Source organism: Glarea lozoyensis, assembly GCF_000409485.1.
Source record: "Glarea lozoyensis ATCC 20868 chromosome Unknown GLAREA7, whole genome shotgun sequence".
NCBI classification, from domain to species: Eukaryota; Fungi; Ascomycota; class Leotiomycetes; order Helotiales; family Helotiaceae; genus Glarea; species Glarea lozoyensis.
Window position 1 is genome coordinate 3,097,085 of NW_007361002.1, and position 18,901 is coordinate 3,115,985.

The 18,901-nt window shown below is 45.1% G+C and overlaps 6 protein-coding genes across 6 annotated transcripts; 3 read left to right on the forward strand and 3 right to left on the reverse strand.

The window, feature by feature from the left end:
• Positions 1–85: 85 nt before the first annotated feature.
• GLAREA_02207 (uncharacterized protein) lies at positions 86–1,200 on the reverse strand (the record flags this gene model as incomplete). The annotated part of the gene is made up of 2 exons (XM_008089423.1): positions 86–814; positions 892–1,200. 2 exons carry the CDS (start codon positions 1,198–1,200, stop codon positions 86–88), a joined length of 1,038 nt encoding a protein of 345 aa, XP_008087614.1.
• Positions 1,201–4,445: 3,245 nt separating this feature from the next.
• On the reverse strand, positions 4,446–6,645 carry GLAREA_02208 (uncharacterized protein; the record flags this gene model as incomplete). Its single annotated transcript, XM_008089424.1, has 6 exons — positions 4,446–5,266; positions 5,321–5,377; positions 5,421–5,735; positions 5,784–5,982; positions 6,033–6,351; positions 6,398–6,645. The coding sequence occupies 6 exons, from the start codon at positions 6,643–6,645 to the stop codon at positions 4,446–4,448; spliced, it is 1,959 nt and encodes a 652-aa protein (XP_008087615.1).
• Positions 6,646–7,125: 480 nt separating this feature from the next.
• On the forward strand, positions 7,126–10,566 carry GLAREA_02209 (P-loop containing nucleoside triphosphate hydrolase; the record flags this gene model as incomplete). Its single annotated transcript, XM_008089425.1, has 4 exons — positions 7,126–7,421; positions 7,475–8,735; positions 8,791–9,598; positions 9,647–10,566. 4 exons carry the CDS (start codon positions 7,126–7,128, stop codon positions 10,564–10,566), a joined length of 3,285 nt encoding a protein of 1,094 aa, XP_008087616.1.
• A 737-nt stretch (positions 10,567–11,303) lies between these two features.
• On the forward strand, positions 11,304–12,881 carry GLAREA_02210 (Cytochrome P450; the record flags this gene model as incomplete). Its single annotated transcript, XM_008089426.1, has 1 exon — positions 11,304–12,881. The coding sequence occupies one exon, from the start codon at positions 11,304–11,306 to the stop codon at positions 12,879–12,881; it is 1,578 nt and encodes a 525-aa protein (XP_008087617.1).
• A 1,857-nt stretch (positions 12,882–14,738) lies between these two features.
• On the reverse strand, positions 14,739–16,113 carry GLAREA_02211 (FMN-linked oxidoreductase; the record flags this gene model as incomplete). The annotated part of the gene is made up of 2 exons (XM_008089427.1): positions 14,739–15,871; positions 15,969–16,113. 2 exons carry the CDS (start codon positions 16,111–16,113, stop codon positions 14,739–14,741), a joined length of 1,278 nt encoding a protein of 425 aa, XP_008087618.1.
• Positions 16,114–17,900: 1,787 nt separating this feature from the next.
• On the forward strand, positions 17,901–18,782 carry GLAREA_02212 (uncharacterized protein; the record flags this gene model as incomplete). Its single annotated transcript, XM_008089428.1, has 4 exons — positions 17,901–18,062; positions 18,111–18,509; positions 18,557–18,706; positions 18,762–18,782. The coding sequence occupies 4 exons, from the start codon at positions 17,901–17,903 to the stop codon at positions 18,780–18,782; spliced, it is 732 nt and encodes a 243-aa protein (XP_008087619.1).
• Positions 18,783–18,901: the final 119 nt, after the last annotated feature.

The window sequence follows — 18,901 nt, forward strand, 5'->3', positions numbered from 1 at the left end:
CTCTATCAACCAAAAATATTGATCCTCCTCGCATCTATCCATGACTTTCTCTGATAATCCGATTGCTTGAGTCATCCCATGTTCCTCAACAGTTTGTTGGATATATTCCAAAACACCAATTCCAGTTGTCCTCCCAGGCCCCATTGAAAGGAACCGTCTCTCCTTCCATCATAAATTGGCCATTGTACCCTTTGTCCCCTCCATATGGATAGACCCATTGAGTGAAAGAGTGACCGACAAACAGTGACAGTTTGGTATAGTAAACTAAATAGTAAAGAGGTTTGTACTCTCTACCTACTTCGAGCCAATTGATAACGTCATCCCAGTAAGCAACAGGATCGGAATTGCATCCCACCTTCAACCCTCCTACGCCAATATGGTTATAGCCACTGATGCCACCACGTTCGACGAGATCGTCCCCAAGTGTCGCCGTCTCGTTGTCAATCGCAGCGATGTGGTGGATTGACCAATTTGTTCCATCAGTGGCTATGAAAATTGGAATATCACTTCCCACGAGACTATCTTTGGCTTCTCTCCGAATTAGAGAGTCACTTTCAGATGCAAGGTCATCCAAGTCGGGATCGGTGTCATTTGATGTGATTGTGCTGTGAAGGATAAACGTAAATGGAAGTGTTCCAGCGTACGCCACGGCGATTGGCTCCGCGGTAGCATCTGTACCCCGACGTTCGATCATCGCTTGTGATGTGTTAGAAGGCACGCTCTCTCCATTAATGGTAAGATCTGTAATCTTCACATTGTTTGGAAATTTGGATAGAATGACATCTAGATACGAAATGCTCCTTTTCGTGGCCACCTAAAAGCACGTTAGCGCTGAACCATTTATGAAATCATCTAGTGAGTAAGATGAAATGTTAATAATAAGATACACACCTCACCCCGGCGAAACCCACAAGCTGCTAACGCAACAGCACAACTAGACTGAACAATGGAGTTCGCACACTCCCATCCATCAACCAACCTCCCATCAGCGGTCTTACACTCTTTGGCGATATTGAAAATGCTCTGGCCAGTTGCTGAAGCAAAGACAATTCCAGACTCTGCATGCATGCCCCCTCTAGCGAGCAAACGTGAAGTAAGTGCCATACCCCATGACAATGCTCTTGGTAAATAGTCAGCTGCATCAGCATTGCCAAGCAGTGAAGTAGAAGCAGCAAGGAGAATCCAGCAATGAAGCCGCATAGTGATCAAGTGCACAAAAGGTCACAATCGTGTCGAGCTTATGAAGAATCGCAAGGGGATTCTGAATTTAATGTTGAGGATAGAAAAAGGGAAATCTGGTGTCTGTATCCTCACTTTATACTTTGAAAGGCAGTCTTCCTAGTCATACTGAGGTTTTCTGTGCCGTACTCTTCATGACAGATACTCAGCCACCTCGTTCGTCGTGACCGGAATTGGCAGGTATGTTGGCTTTTGACACTAGATCTGTACATATACCAACATTACCAGCCTGATTGCCTTGCGCTATCGAATTGCGCTGCAGAACGATCTTTCGAGCAATACACGTGGAGTGAGGGCATGGGCTCTGAAGTCTTAGTCGAGAGACCGACTGTTAAATACCAACACTGCCTTGCAAGTCATTTATGTAAATTAACTGAGAATCGTCAATAGCAACAAAGCTCCATTCTACAGCTCGTCAAAGTGGTAACGAGATGTGCCTCTGACAGCTCACGATATTGTGTGCCATGTTAAGTCTTATAGATCTGGTTGGTTGAATCGGTCTCACCAACATTGGCAGAATAATTACCCAATCAATAACCCCTTAAATCCAACAAAGGACGCACAGAGTAATGAGATAAACCTCTTTCAATCTCTGGATCTACCTAGGTAGTCTGGTGTCAAAAGCTGGGCTTAAGCGACCCAGAAGTCTTCGACCTGATTTTCGTTTGTTGAGTTTGCTTCATCTCAGCAGCTACATCATACTCCACAATTTCGAGAGCTTTAATCGAAAGCAGAGACTTTTTGTTCCGTTTGTGCAATGATATTTATCACAAGTAGTTATGTTTGTTGTGGTGGCCCAGTTACAGTGGGTCTAATAACCCAGAAGAAGCATGGGCATCCGACTGGACATCTGAAATGTCACATCTCGGATCAAGACCGAAAGGGTAAATCTGTTGACAGACTTGCTGAAGATATCCCAGCAAAAAAGCCAACAGCACTATTGATAATCTGACCATTGACCTTTACCATGCTGTCGTGCATGAGATAAAGATGATACACTACACATGCTTGACAAATTTATCAATTGGTATGTCTTGTTTCTCTGGCAACTTCTCGCTTATTAAAGGGAGTCTCTCAATGTCAGTTCTCTTGGTGGTCCAGTACCAATTGGGAACCACATAGGACATCTAATCATTTTGAGGAATATCCCGACTCCGTAACTGCTTTTTGGGTTATTATTTAGTACTGAGTCAGTAATCGACAAAGTCACATGCGGGAGCGCGTCCTTAGAACCTGAGTGATATGTCCACCGATTACTTGCCTGGGGTGACGGAGTCTCGGTCCGTCAATCCAGGCGTTAACGTTGTTCAATCTAAAAAGATCTCATACCCTTGTCTGTCTGTTGATTTTTGCCCATACTCATGGATACCTACCAACAATCCACCACTTGGAGCTATTCGAGTGCGGCGCACTCGGTGAACATTATGAGGTACTCTACGATAGAATGAGCATTTTCTAGAAAGTCCAAGCAACTGCTGGTATACTTCGCAAAGTGTTTTCTTTTTGTTTTCCAGTTTTGTCTTAATTTCAGCCTGCGACCCCCTACGCCAAGATGTTGGTGGTATGTTTGGCGCTTAAGATCCTTGCTCATGGTTCACACCCATAAAAACTGCACAAAGGGTTTAAATCACGCACGTCTTGCGTTCCCATTTTCTGTTGGAGGTTATACTCTCAACCGGTATACCCAATAGCTCACCATAACCACCATGTCAAATGAATTGGGCGCGGATTTGCCTGCGGTAGCTTCTGAGGCAGTTGTCGTGCAAAACTTTTTCGCCAAAATTCTTACAGATGAGTACAACATCTCACATAATCGAGCTCAACAGATTAGCTCAAGATGGGAATTTGGAACAGGTCGAGAGGTTACTACTTTTTCAAAAGCTTCCTATGTTGGTATTTTTGGGCATGAAGCTGGCGAGATCTTATTTGCGAGCGTGCGCAGACGGCAGCAACTGTTCAAGCGCTCAAATGAAATGTCATATCGTTGTAAGTAAAATTATTCAACGTTCATATGTATTTTCATCTATTCTCCGCTGCCTCAAAATTATGGTCTTGACTGTGATTTTCGCCCAAATACAACATCCCTTTTTTGAAGTGTTTAGCTAACATGTGCGGTTTTTTTAAAAAGCGTTTTATACACGGTTTTTGTTCGTTGCAGCAGGTATCTCAGGCGTCATATTCTATGTTGTATTTCCGCAAAATGAACACGGGAATATAGAGACATGGGCTCTTCCATTGACGTTCTCTGTAATGGGAGTCATAGCTCAATTCTATGTCCTGGATTAGAGCCTCGTTAATTTGGAATGTTATGGAGGCAATCTTACAGACAAAAGGAAGAGATATATTCATCATTTTTCGTCCGTTCTGAGAAGACAAATGAACCAGAAAGCAAGACTAAGTTATCTAGCCACGAGGAGGGACCCGAAAAATAAAGTTAAAGGCTAGTCGATTACACATTGCAGCGTGTTATCTGATACCCAAACCAATGCATTGCAAGACTGAAAGAAAACCTATCAGTCCAATAATCTCAGATGACGACTTCTCAGCACTTCTAGGTGGTGCTGGTGCTCTTATCAGATGAAACATGGTAAATCAATTTAAAATATTTAAGCGGAGAGGGTGTTTTTGATAGCATGTTATTATTTTACACTTTGAGGAGAGTTGCGGTCAGACTTGCAAGATACTTGTGGTGCACCATTGCTAGTCCAAATTTCATTGCGGCCACACATCTAGATCGCTCCTAGCCCTCATCTGCTCAGGTTGAATCTCGCTTCTCGCAATACCATGGTAAGATACGCTAGCGTTGCTTCCAATAACGGTATTATTTCCCAAGGGAGCCTGATATATCATTGCATCCTCGTGTTTTCCCTACGAGTTGGCTTTCTAGGGAAAGCTCAAGCTTTTGGACTCTATAGATGGATTATCGAATCAATGTAAGAATATGGCGCTTCATACGCTGGCCATGGCAGAGTGAGTTTCCTGTCCGCTTCTCTCGACGGTCCTTGCTCTGGCGTCGGGACTGGCTGACAGAAGGACAAGATTCATTTCAGGGCTCGGCTCGGCAGGTTTTCAAGGGACAAGGAGGCACGGAGAGTTTGGGCTATTGTTTTCTCACCTGTGGAAGGAGGCTTATTCGCTTCTAGCAAAGTAATAAATGATTTGAAAGCAGTGATGTAGTAATCACGATGCGAATGGTCATGAATACGCTATCTAGGCACGAGCAGAGCTACATCCGCACCAATAGTGGCACCCCATTTCATTGCTGTAAATCCACCCTTCGATGGCACTTTTGTTGGCATCCACACCACATCTCTCTCTTGGGATGGCAGGCTCTTGTATAGTATATGACTATTCCAAGGACTGGTTAACAAGAGCTTGAAAGTGCATCCATAATCCTGGGTTCTTTCCACGACATCTGCCAACTGCTGTACTACTAGCTCGCTTTCTTCACAAAGTACCTCATCCTCCTCGAAGAAAGTGATTGAATCAATGATACAGAAAACTATGATATGTGGCGGAAGTTGATCTATGAGTAGGTAGAACATACTACAGAGATCATCGACTTGTTCGTAGTCTATATTCCTCATCTTGTCGATATGGTAGAGATCGAAGTTCGAATATGCGAGGAGTAGCTGGCTAAGTAAACTTCTCATCATACCACTAACCCCCGAGTCAGGATCGTCCGAACGCAAGTGCTCTCCGCAAAAGAAGGAAAGAGCAAAGGTTGTGCTTGGCTGGTGCTGAAGCTTAATACTTGAAGGTTGGATCGAATCCACGATCTTTGCGGAGACGAATGAGGTTGACTGCCTTCTGGCGCCTTTGCAATTGGCATTTATGAAGAGAGCTGTAGAACCTTCCTCTACTATCCATCGGTGTAGCTTTGGAGACTGCATCATTGCAACTATACGATCTTGGTCGGGTCGTGGTACGGCCCAGATTCCTCGGAGACAGGCTGCGACATCTCGGCGAATGACTGAGCTTTCGTAGTCGAAAGCTGACAGAAGCGCATCTTGGGTTTTGGAACGATCTGAATTGATGACTTATTAGCTTCCCTGGAATGATGGATTCTGCCGACTCATACCTGTAATTAATCTTGATTCGGAAGCTGCCTTGCGTAAGGGAAGTATCGGTCCTCTCGCTGTTCAATGTTAGTCAGAGCAAAGACCGAAAGTGGGACTGACAATCTCGAGTCTTTGGATCAATTCGAGCGTTGCTACTTAGAAATTTTGCCAAAACCTCGGTCAAGTCGGAGACTCGATTTTCCAACGCTTCAATCTTTTTGTGCGATTGATCCAAGTACCCCACAAGTGTCGTTTGATTTGCGCGCAACTCTATGCGTTGAGATCTCACTTCTTGGTTCGTGTTGACGCTTGTCTCATATAAACACATCCGAGCGGATTTTTCGAAGAGTTCAGACTGTTTTCTGATGGCTTGGATCATTTCTTTCAACTCCTCTCCGTAGGAGTCCTGCTTGAAGAAACTTTTGGATATTTTCCCTGAGCGCGGTCAGCTGGATTCCTTCCATCCAATTGTAAACAAAATACTGTAGGCCTTTTCTTTATACCACAAGACGATGTGGTGTAAAGCTGCTATGGTTGCAATATAGAGTGCTGAGCTACATTGATGGAGGTCTTGAGACTTCTTGAACACGCCCAGAGCTCTATTTGTATTTATTAGCAAGGTTGGGATCTCCGCTAAAGCATCACAGATATCCTGTCGAAGGTCATGCATACGCGCTGCAGCCTCTCGAGATATTAGCGACCACATCTCATACACTCGGGCTCTACACTAACCCCAATGATGAGCTTTACGCCACCACAAAGTATGGAGAAATACTGCGACTCTGACGGTAAAAGACTTGACCACGCCGTAAAGACTGCGTTATTCTTGCCGAAACGACGAAACCCTCTGCGGACTTTCCCCCATAGGCCGGGGACATTGTTGTAGTTCTCTGAAGCTATGTTTATTTCTTCGAGAACTTCTTCCCAGGTGTGCATCGCGTTGCTCGAGACGTCAGTCTTGAATTTCGTGCCGGCTGTCGTCTTTTCGTAGGATTCCATCGCCAGTTTGAATCTTTTACTTTCGCTATCTGCATCTTTGTACAATTCTTCCCTGAGGATTGTTAGTTTACGAGATACTGTCTAGTAGAGCAGCATACAAAGACAGCCCGTTATCGTCATCCGGATCTACTTGGTCATTTTCAGGCCTTTGCTCTTGCCTCACCAAACACAGTCCTGTCCCATCATGGACAGGAATTTGTGCAAGAGCAGTGGTTGCTTCTTCACGATTCCTCACTGCGTTGAAAGCAGGATGAATGTCTCGTGGAAGCTTCTTGCGCATATAAGTCTCAACCATTCCACCAAGTCGTGAGCGCCTCGGAGGCGAGGCAAGAAAATCACTACTCATGTTATTCGTGGCGTTATTGTCTCATGAACGGATTATTACAGTCCAAATTAATCTGGTTACAATGGAAGTCCTGCAAAATTTAAACATGATGGGCGAGGCTCTGGCCGTGGTGTTTAATTATGCATGACAAGGATACAGAGCTCGCTGTACCACCACTCACTCGGTGAGCCAGTCAGCTTCATGTCTGAAATACTGGAGGTGTGGAAAGAGCCCTTTTCGCAAGAGCGTGCATTGGGGGCTGTATTACTGCATGCAGTAGTTGCTGTCAGTCACACCACCCACCTCCATACTCGGTCGGGGCAGAGCCTTACTTTGTTTAAGAAAAAACCATCTTCCCCACCTCATGAGTATCAGCAAGATCGAGGACAATAAAACCTGCCTTAACTGAAAGGCCTCGACTCACACATCATAATCTGTGTATTCTCGTCGGCGACGCCGACTCGGCATCGCTCGCGCCAACATTGGGAATAAGGTTTCGACATGTCACCAAGAGCAACCACCGACATACAGGAAACAATTCCTCTTATATTTTCCAACGGCGTTGAAATGAGTGACAATGATGGGAAGAAGGAAATTGTGCAGCCTTTCAATTCGGGGTTCGAAAGCGCCAAGCCTGCCGAAAGCCGTGAAGCGACCAGCGACAACGATGAGAGCAATCCTCATGGCATCGTTCAAGCCAGTGCCCTCGACGAAAATTCGGAGAACTATGTAACCCAGCTCAAAAAACGCTTGGATTCAATAGAGAAGGAACTGCGTTCTGTGAAGAACTCGCGAAGGTAAATATTTTTCTTAGTCAATATCATAAATTCACTAATAACGCGGCTCATAGAGGCGATAGTGGGGAAATTGGAAGGGAAAAAAGGGATACTAGTAGCCCAGAAAAGGAGAAAGAGGATGCGGAACTACAGAAACGGCAAAAAGTCGAAATCACGCGAGTTCCGGCAGATCAATGGCGAAACGTCAAGACGGAGGGTAAACTTGATCCAAAGCTGAGCGTGCTGATTGTTTCGTCCAAAAGAACTGTCAAGATTGCACGGCGACGCAAGGACAATGACCAAAAGATGGGGGAGAGCGCTGCGCAAGACATCAGAAGCGCAGAGTTTTCACCTGTGGAGACTCCATACCGTCTTGCTATAAACTCCACATATCTACTGAAGGTTTTAGGGCAATGCACCGATACCAATTTCCCGACTGAGCAAAATGTCTTGGTACGCCCATTCAAACATCTTGTTGCCTACGAATCGGAGATCAGAGAATCGTTGAAAGAGGTTGAGACTATTTGCGATCAGGCAGAGGCCAGACTTAACCAGCACGTTGGAAACTCTACCTCTGGAAGGAACGTTGAAAATGCTCCCATGACTGCCAATGTTCCAGCTGGAGAAGAACTCACAGACGCCAATGCCAAAGACGAGAACACACTTGAGGAAAAAGCTCGCGAGGCAAGACGAAATAGAGACGAACTTCGCTGTCTCGTCGAATTTATGGATAAAGACATGTCAGATATTTTCGACATCAAGCTTGCAGCCTCCACCCACACTCTAGAAGAAGTCGCCTTCGAACATCTGTGGCAAGTTTATAAGCCCGGTATTGTCATCTATGGCTCGAATCAGCGAGGTGACCCAAATAGGTGCCAGGCCTACCATGTGCTCCATGTTACAGGTGGGCGAGTTTGTTTTGATAATGGCATTAAATCTTCCTTCCACGCTGTTAACAATCGACAATGGGAATCAGAGTCCGAAGGTGATGAGCAGTGTTGCGATACCGTCAAATCAACTGTTTTAGACAGGACAACCTTCATTATTGATTGCTACCTTCTTGACTTCGATGGATATAGGATCGGTCCAAAACCCAAAAGATTCGCTATCCTTCCGTACACTGGCAAACGTTCGGTGTTGTCCTTCGCTGTGTACCCATCCGAGTATGATCCTAAGAATGAAGATATTCGGAAAAAGCTGATTGAGAGGGGAAACCGGTTTACGAGCCTTGTCCTGGGAGCTCACAAGAAATATTCTGGCATGACACTTAGGGAAGCAAATCAGGTTACGAAAAGCATAAATCGCTTGGCCAATTATGTTATTGCTGACGTAGAGGTATTTCAAACCTGCACCACGTATGGAGTCATTTTGCTAATTGTACCGCAAACAGGTGAAGAGTGAGGTGATGATAGATCAAGCTTCCGGCGTGGAGCACTTCAAGAAGAAATTTTATAAATGGCAAATCAAATTCGGTGGCAGTATCATCAATCGTTCCACTGATGCAGACAGGAGAGAAGTCTTCGATGCTCTCCCAAGAATCAAGAACCAGCCCTGGATTACAGACGTCTTTGATGACTCTAACTTCGAAGAGGATCGTCGAAGTGAGTTTCTACGATCCACCGACGAGTTGGCATTCCGTCTCCTACGGGACTCCCCATTACCTGATAACTTCCTTACATTGCTTCCTCCGCGGGTCTATGGATATGCAATGCTTCACCACAAATGGTTTCCCTTAGATATCAATCTGATCGAAGATATCACTGAAGTACAATCGCAGAGGATCAGGTCTGGCTTAGAAAATTTGGTGTTGCCGAAGGGTCATAGGATGCTTCTTCAGGCTCTGATCAAGAACCAAGTCGGAACTCCCAAGAAAACATCTGGTAACTCCGATGACGAGATGGACGAATTTTCAATGGACGTTGTTAAGGGCAAAGGAAAGGGTCTGATAATTCTTCTTCATGGGGTTCCTGGTGTTGGTAAAACATCTACGGCTGAGTGTGTCGCCGCTCAATTGAGGAGGCCACTGTTGCCCATTACGTGCGGAGATATTGGCACCACTGCATCCACAGCACAGGTAACCCTCGAGTACTTCTGTGAGTTAGCGCATAGATGGAGATGTGTCTTGCTTCTTGATGAAGCAGACGTCTTCTTAGCCAAGAGAGAAAAAGGTGACATTGAAAGAAATAGCCTTGTGTCCGGTAAGTTGTATAGGATGTCCACTACGATTGACGCTAAATATGGTATAGTCTTTCTACGAGTTCTCGAATATTATTCCGGTGTAATAATCCTGACAACCAACCGAGTCGGCGAATTCGACGAAGCATTCAGATCCCGCATCCATATCAGTCTCTACTATCCACGCCTAGATCGCCCCTCAACAAAACAAGTCTGGGAGCGAAACATCTCCCGCCTCAGACAAAGCGGCCTCGATATTGACATTGAAGAAGATAGGATTCGGAAATTCTACGAACGACACTGGGCCGAGAATATCGAACACCCTTCCCGTCGCTGGAACGGCCGACAGATCAAGAACGCCTTTCAAACCGCTTTAGCACTAGCCAACTGGGATTTTCACGACGCGCAGGAATCTTTGAGGCTCGAAAGACCATTGTTGAAAGCCGCGCATTTTGACAGGGTAGCGGAAACTAGTGCCCATTTTGATGATTATATCAGTGATATCCATGGGTTGAAGGAAGAGGATACTTATGGGATTCTTGCTGAGCGGGAAGAGGTGAGGAAAGATACCAACCAAGGGATCTATCCGAGGTCCCGTGTGCCAGCAGGGGGTTCCAGAAAGCAAGCTCCATTGCATCGTCGTGGTGGTCGGACTTATTCATACGATGATTTCGACGATGCAAGTCCTGACGAAGATGATCTCGAATCCCGTGCTCGAAAGGTACCAACTGCTCACCGTGGCTCTAGGATTCGAGGAGATTATGGTGATGAAGAAGAAGATTATACAGGCACTCGTAGCAGGAGCAATGTCAAGTCCCGTCGGGGTGCAGGTCGGACTCGGGATCATGATGAGGACGAGATTGTTGAAGGCGATGATCTTGACGACGTTCAAAGGTTAGAGCTAGAACTTAAGCTTGCGAGGCTAAAAAGAAGAAAAGGATCGTCTCATGGAAGTGAAATAGAGGGTAAGGATGAAGAGTTAAATTATTGATCGCTACTCGTTCTACATACTAGAAGCTAGGGGAATAAATAGCTAAGATTATAGTAGTTAGTATTGTCTCTCTATCTCTTACAGCATTGTTTTTCTACTTCTTAAAAAATAATAAAATTAAGTAGATATAAAGACATTGCTATTGTAAGATACCATCGTGCGGCGTCCCGTCGTTGTGTGCAATGAAATCTGCGCCTTACAAATGATATGGTACCTCCTCTCTTGTGAGATATGCAGCTACTAACACACCACATCTGTCCTGCATTAATCCCCAACATATAACGAACAATGAGTGGTGGATATTGCGCAGGATATTGCGCAGGGCTGTATGCAGCATGCAAGTCATCGGACGAATTAGGGCGAATCGAACCAAAGTTAGTATAACCTCTCACCGAGTACGTCTGAAAGTGGTCATGGCATTTACCCTGTTATTTTATGGTCCTGTTGGTTACTATCATTTGTGCTTTTAAATGGGTTGATTCGGACACAGCGCAGCCATGCTGTTCAGGGATGAGTTGACCCGTTTAACCAGTGGGATAGGCAGATTTGGATTTCTGTGGTCAGAATAAATTCAAAATTGTCGTCTCATTTATACTGAGTTTGACTCTAAATCCAGGTGCTCTTCAATCGCCAGGACGGTGAAACGAAAAAAGAAAATCCTAGATTGTAACAGAAGTGCCGCACACCTATTTCAATCAAATTAACGATACTACTAGCAATAACCACAACTCGAGATAATGCTCTCACCACTCTACATAACTATTCTCCTCGCTGTAATTTACCCCAGCTACCAACTATACAACTCCCTGCGCTATCGTCTCCAAGCGCGTAACGCAGGATGCTCATCACCAAGCAAATACCGCCACAAAGACCCAATTCTCGGCCTCGATCTCTTCTTACGGCGGATTGAATCTATGAAACTCGGCGACACATTAGCACTTGACCAAAACCTCTTCGACACCTACGGCAAAACCGTGCAAACAAACGTATGGGGTACGAAACAATATGTGACCATGGACGCGAAGAATATTCAAACCATATGCGCTACTCAAGTCGATAGATTCGGGTCAGCGCCCATGAATAATGCGCCTTGTAAACCGTTTCTGGGGGATGGAATTATCACGGTAGATGGCGCGCACTGGAAACATTCGCGGAATCTCATCAATCCTATTTTTGCTCGGGCTCAGATTGCCGAGTTGTCTACGTTTGGTAGCCATGTGAGACGAATGATCGGGAAAATTCCAAAAGATGGGTCTACTATCGATATGCAGCCGCTTCTGAAAATGCTGTTCCTAGACAGTAACACCGAATTCATCTTCGGAGAGTCAGCTAACTCTTTAGCTCTTGAAACCAGTTCTGTTATAGCACGCCGACTTCCTGCGATCTTTGACGATGCACTGAAAGGAATGCGCAAGCGGTTTGTCCTTGGTAAATTAGCTTTTTTGGCTGGAAGTGATAAAGAGTGGCTTGGGAAGTGTGCTGAGGTTCATGCGATCATTGATGGTTTTATTGAGGAGGAGATTCGCGTTAAACAATTGGCAAAGCGGGATGAGCTTTCTAAAAAGAGTAAATCAGAGGAGACACCCTATAGCTATGTGCTTTTGAAAGAGTTGGTTCGGGCAACGGATGATAAGATTTTCATCCGAAACGAGCTGATGAATGTATTCTTCCCGGCTCGTGATACGACGGCTGCTATGACTGGGAATATACTCTTCCTTCTGGCGCGACATCCGGAGGTTTGGAATACCCTTCGGAAAGAAGTTTTGGCAGTCGGAGAACAGGAATTGACTTTCGAATTACTCAAGTCGATGAAGTATATGAATGCCGTTATGAGTGAAGGTAAGTCATTTATACGACGCCCATTAACGGATGACGAAAAGTTAAGGTTGTACTCTCTAGGTCTTCGTCTCCTGAATCCCGTCGCGCGAAGTTGGAAAACCTGCACACAAACCTGCATCCTCCCTCACGGCGGCGGACCAAACGGTGATAAACCCATTCTCCTCCAACCCGGAGATCAAGTCGACATGTCTTTCGCTTCCATGCATGTGGACCCTGATATTTGGGTGACTGACTCTCGAAAATTCAAACCCGAACGCTGGATTGGGCTAAAACATAGCTGGAATTTCATTCCCTTCTTTGGAGGTCGCAGAACATGTCCAGCACAGCAGAATGTTTTGACCGACATGTCTTATGTTTTGACGAGGCTTATGCAAGAATTCAAGTATTGTGAGAATAGGGATGAATACAAGAACTATGTCGAGGAATTCGTCTTTACGAAAGAGAGTAGGAATGGGGTTAAAGTCGCGTTTCTTTGAGTTTGGAGCGAGAAGAAATGGGCTGCCAATTCAGATTGATTTATATCAAAGCTCTTTAGTGAAACAAACTGGTTATTTAAAGACAATGTCTCGTCATTTGCAGTAATAATATGAATAACTTGTTTACTTTACCCGAACCTACCCCAGTGACTAGATGACCAAGTGTTTTAAAGAGTATAGTAACTTATGCGTTGTGTGAGAACATATGATGATAATTTCTCCACCTACTATGGAGAACGTTAAACTCGAAGCTTGAAACGGACGACTTCCAGATGTCCAGAGTACAGAACTAATACCCAACCAACGTTCACAGGGTTCGATATGAAAACTTAACCGCGAAAACGGTCGTGTAAGATGCTGACTTGTGATTGTTTGGTGATATAGTGCCAACGGAGTATCCTTCCTTAAAGAGCATACCGAGACTCTTGAGTTCGAAGCAGAACTATCTGATTTATTGCTAAGAAATCTTGCTGGGGAAGTATATACAATATTCTACACTCTGGGTAGTTTGAGCATAATTGAGGAATACTGGATCGCTAGACGAAAGTAGGCTAGCAACTGAACTTAGATGTCTCGGAGGGTTTTGACAATAAACAGTTCCACTATACTGTGATTTGGAAAATTGTTTCAGGATCCTAAAATTAGGGCTAGTTAGGTTCTAGTGCGAATTATAAGTGCTATAACACTGCCTTTAAGGCCTCGAATATCAACATAATTAGGAATAGAAACAAGTTGTTTTACTGGAAAACTAAGGCGAGAAGAAAATGATCACTAGAAGATATTAATTCAAGCTCCTTCTCTAAAGCAATTTGTCCTTAACGTTAAGCTGAGTATTGAGTTAATTTCTTAAGTATATAATAATTAAGTTATATAATAAAGAAATCTAATAACGAAATAATAATAACAAATTAAGACGTAATAGCTATATAAATAAAAATATAAGAAGAAGTATTTAATTAGTAGTAATAAAATCTATCTCGACCTAAAACCCTTTAAACCTTAAACCTATTATTACTATATTTAGATTAGATACAAAAAAGTATTTGAGATATAGCCCTGTGTGCCTTATAATCCTTATTAAATAAATTATAACACTACCTCTCTACCTAGTCTCTCACCTATAAAACAACCTCGTGTAAGACCTCCTTATCTCTAAAAAGAAAACTACACCACCTCCCCTGCGTACACTCTTATAATATTAAAGCTCCCCACGCGACCCCGAAAAACAAAACAAAGATACTCCCCGGCCCTATCTCCGAAAGTCGCCGAACTCGCTTAATCGCACCCCCGAAGATCCCGAAACCACCTGCGCTAAGTACATAGGTAGGTACCCACTCAAAACCATCAGGTGATTCACCATTCTACATCGGCGACCAAAAAAGCATATGATTCTTAAGCCCATACCTTATGTATATATAAGTACCATACGAAGTTCCATGATATCGGAAAGGAGGGAAGGAACATAAACAACTGAAAAGAGAAAAGCAAAGATGTGTAGAAAAGCAACTTGTCCAACTTGTGGTAAGTCAGATGTAGAGCGTGTTTGGGGATTTATACTAATATAAGGAAATAGGAAAGATATCATGGTACGGATGTGGACACCATGTTCCTGGTGTGATGGATTCGGTGCCTGAGGGGGAGAGATGTACTGTGAGTCCCCTTTACTTTGATCTTCGTGGGAGAGTTATAAGGTAATGGGATTTTGTGGCTGATAAATTTAAAGTGCGAACCCAAAATCGAAAAGGAAGGAAAGATGTATCCGCCGATCGCTGGGAATAAGTGATAGCCAAAACCCTAGAACGTGAAAATGCAAGATCTATAAATCAAAAAACGATCTAAAAATCTATCTATCTAATTCTAAATCTTGCTCCCCTTAGGAAAAGGCGCGCGTTGATATTGTTTCGGCCACGCAACCGGCACACCAAGATTATGCGCGACTCTCAATACCCACTCGGGCTCCCTCAAGAATTGTCTTGCGACTAACACGATATCAGCTTTCGCAATCGCGCCCTGTTCATCTGAGATCTCAATCGTATCAGCCTTCTCCACGTTCTTCCCAGCCTCCACGATCTCCTTCGCCGCTTCCGCCTCCGTGATCATGCCAACTGCGCCGATTAACAGATTCGTGATGCCCTCGGCGAGTAACGCGGCGCGGATCTGTCCTGCGATGCTGATTTGGTACTCGGAGAACATGGCGACGGCTTGTTTCTCGTTGTTACCGCCGGAACTGACATCTAGAAGATCGACGCCGAGGGCTGGGAGTAGTTTTGCGAGTTTAATTGTTGACTCAACATCCCAGCTTTCGGGGGCGGTTTTGTCCATCCATTCTGTGGCGCTGACGCGGACGAGAAGTGGCATTCCGGAGGGAATGACGGCGCGGACGGCTTCGATTATCTCGACGAGTATGCGAATTCGGTTCTCGAAACTGCCGCCGTATTTGTCGGTTCGCCGGTTGCTGATGGGACTTAGGAACGAGGAAACCAGATAGCCGTGTGCGCCGTGGATTTCAATCACATCTACGCCAGCTTTCACGGATCTGATTGCACTATCCCGGAATCCGTTCACTACTTCCTTGATATCGGCAATTGTCATTTCCTTGGGCTCTGCCCAGTTTTCACCCCATTTGATTGGGCTTGCACCCCAGACATTGCCGGGCCATCCACCAGCTTCCTCGGTGGCTATTATTGCCTTGCCACGTTCCTTGGACATCCACGGGGCGAGCGTACTGGCTTTTCGTCCTGCATGAGCGAGTTGGATCCCGAGTTTCTGGTTTTGTGAATGTAGGAAGTCGGCAATACGTTTGAGAGGTGCAATTTGGGAATCTTCCCATAGACCACTGTCTTCTGGGGAGATGCGTCCGTTGGGTGTGACGGATGTAGCTTCAACGATGGTCAAAGATGCACCTCGGTATGCGTAGGCGCCTAGATGGACGAGATGGAAGTCTGTAAGATGGCCTTTGTCGGCGGAATATGTGCACATTGGTGCGACCCCTATTGCTTGGTCAGTGGTGGGGTTGAAGGTGGGGGTGGATGTGGAGGAATTGAGCAATTGGCAGAGAAGCTGAGATCGATTTGATCAGTCACTTACATATTCTATTCTGGAAAGTAACATCTCGAATTTTCAGAGGCGAAAAGAGCGTTGGAGGATGCTCTGCTGTTGCTGTTCCTGCAGGTGGTGATTGAACGGGAGTGAAGTAGGGAGCATCTGGGGCTCCTTCACTTCGATACACCATGTCGACGTTGTAAAGCTTGATATGAGTAATTCAATGTACTGTTAATAAGAAGAACAAGAAAATGAAGCGTAAACGACCCTGAACTGAACAAGACACCATCTTTGGTGGGAACAGCTTTTATTTACCTTCCAGAATAATATTCTGCCGCGATGTCGTTATCGGAGTTATGAAGTCGGCCTTATCAGCCGAGGCAAAATATGTAAGCAAAGGCGGTGAAGGTCACAGTCAACCTGAGCACTTCACATCCCACTTCTCAAGCTCATCCTACACGAATTATTGGATTCCACCCAATTCAAATACGATGACAATTCTTCTGATCTCAACAACCATTCGGCTTTACGGCACTTCACGCAGTCTGCTTTGTAACCATTCTGCTCACTTAAGCACATGAGTCTTATTATTCAACGTCGCAGTACCAGTACTTGCAGACCACACCTTTTGTCGCAACAACACTAAGCAAGACTACATTATCTTTCATACCATCTTCGGTCTCTTGATCCGTCTCACATCGAGTTGTGGTACAAACAAAAGCCATGTGTTTCTTGCAATATATTGTGGTGCCATGAAGGAGTTACACTTCGCGCTCTCCGTGTCTGATTATCCTACTTTAATCATCCTGTTATTCTGCAATCCGCATTTTTAAGACTGAAAGCCTCAAGAAGAAGCTTCTCTATTATGCAAGACTTGGCTTGTCAGTCGAAATTGTTTACCAGGTTGATATATAGCCTAGTGGTTGATAGCGATGTTTAAAATCCTCTCTTCTTGCGTGGGGGGGCTACACCTTGTCCTTGCCGCAGCTTAGTGTTTTATCCACTTTCCCAGGAATGGAGGTCATTCGTTTTACCACGACCTAGGGATTCTCCAATGATGGCTGGTAACGAACACTTGGCGATGGATTGTGACGTTTATTCGAAATGATGCAAGTCTGGCTGGGGAAGTTCTCAGTGAGACTTCCTCCTATGCTGTTCACATTTCTTCCTTGCCTCTGGTTACTGTTACGATTTGAACAAGTTCTATGTGTCAAAACATAAAAGTTGCCGTAAATAAAAACAGGGCTGAGCAGATTCCAAAACTTCCTATCATTCTATTTATCAAATGTAATAATATATACACCCGCAGGCGACACAATCATCTGTTAGTCCTGAAAATGCATCCTGGATTTCATCAGCGCAAAGCTTTTTTGAGACTTGCTCTACGTTTTGAGTGCACTAGTCGAGTAATGAGTGAGAGTGCTGGTGGTGCTCAGAGGAATGAGTGAGAGCACACAAGTCCCTATCAACTGGGATTCTCTGCTATAATACTCTGGTGCCCACATCGCAGAGGATGATATCGATTTCTGTATCTGCTTTTGTCTGGCACGGATAACTTGCCGATACCAAGACTCTTCATGTCATTTATCCAGCGCAGCGGCTCCTTCGTCTCGCTTATTTAGGTGCCATATGGTTGATCGACAGATTCTAAAGATCTTGGCTTACACCTTTTCCCCGCAAAACCGTTCTGTGCCACAACGTCAAAGCCTAAGAAATTCGGGGGAAACCTTGTTTTACATGGATTAATACGGCTGTGCCGTACACATCTTCCGAAATGAAAATGTGACGGCCAGTTAAAGTATCCAGTTAGAGATGATTTTGCATCTGCCCCACACATCGTGTAATTACGTGAAATAAGGCTTGGACCGTGGCTTATCCACTTTCAAGGGTTAATCACTTAATTCAGTTGAAGGATAAATATCGATCGATGCCCTTATAGGAAACTCTGAATCCTCCCAAAAACTCACATCCATCAAAATGCAACTTTTCTGGTATCGAATTCTCCCCTTTCTCTCCTTACTGATTTCCATCTTCGTCCTCATCGTCATAATTCTCATAAATGTCGGTGGGGTAAATAGTGGGCATAGTAACTCCCTCGATTACAACCACGTCCAAAATGGAGCTTTCCGTCTCGTAAAAGTAAGTACCCTAATCCTACTCGCATTCATCGACTAACTCTCCCTTCAGTGGAGATACAACGCGACTCCCACACAACAAAGCTCTAGTAGTACACGTGGAACATACGATCTTGCAGCCGAGATATTCCTCAACAGAATATGCACCGGTTCTTCCTGGGGTACTACCCGCGGTAGCCTCCACGGCGCTTATCCCCCCACGTCTTGCTACAATACAAGACTTGACGTCCTCAGCCCTTCAAGTCTGAAATCCTCTGGATACACCGAAGCATTCCGACGACTAACCAATTTCAACTTCGACGATGTATATTTGACCTCGCCCTTCGCCTTGTACGTCGTAGCGGCCATCACATGTTTTGCGATGATGTTCCTAAGCGTCGTCGAGTCATTCAAGGGGTACAAGAAGGGCACCGGAAAGGGTCTCAGGATTGCGGGTCTCGTTTGTACTGCTGTATGTCCCCTTAACCACTTCTACAGTCCTTCGCTAATACCACACAGTTGACCTGGCTCTTCCTCCTCGTCGCCTCAACTCTCACCACACAACTCTCTCTCCGCCTCCGCAACCAGATCGCCTCGCAAACCCGCTTCTCTTCTAACGTCCGCACCCTCGGCCCTTATGGCAATGCGCCTGGGACGGAGGTTTGGCAGGTTCGGCTCACGGGTGTTAAGGTTGGGGCGACGGTGCTGGTGCTTACGTGGTTAGCGACTGTGTTTATGGGGTTGAATTTGGGGGTGTGGACGCAGGTTCTTGTTGGGGGGTTGGAGAGGGAGAGGGGAGAGAGGTTTAAGTGGAATACGTGGGGGTGGTGGGTTGGGAGGAAGACGGCGGGTGGGAATGGACAT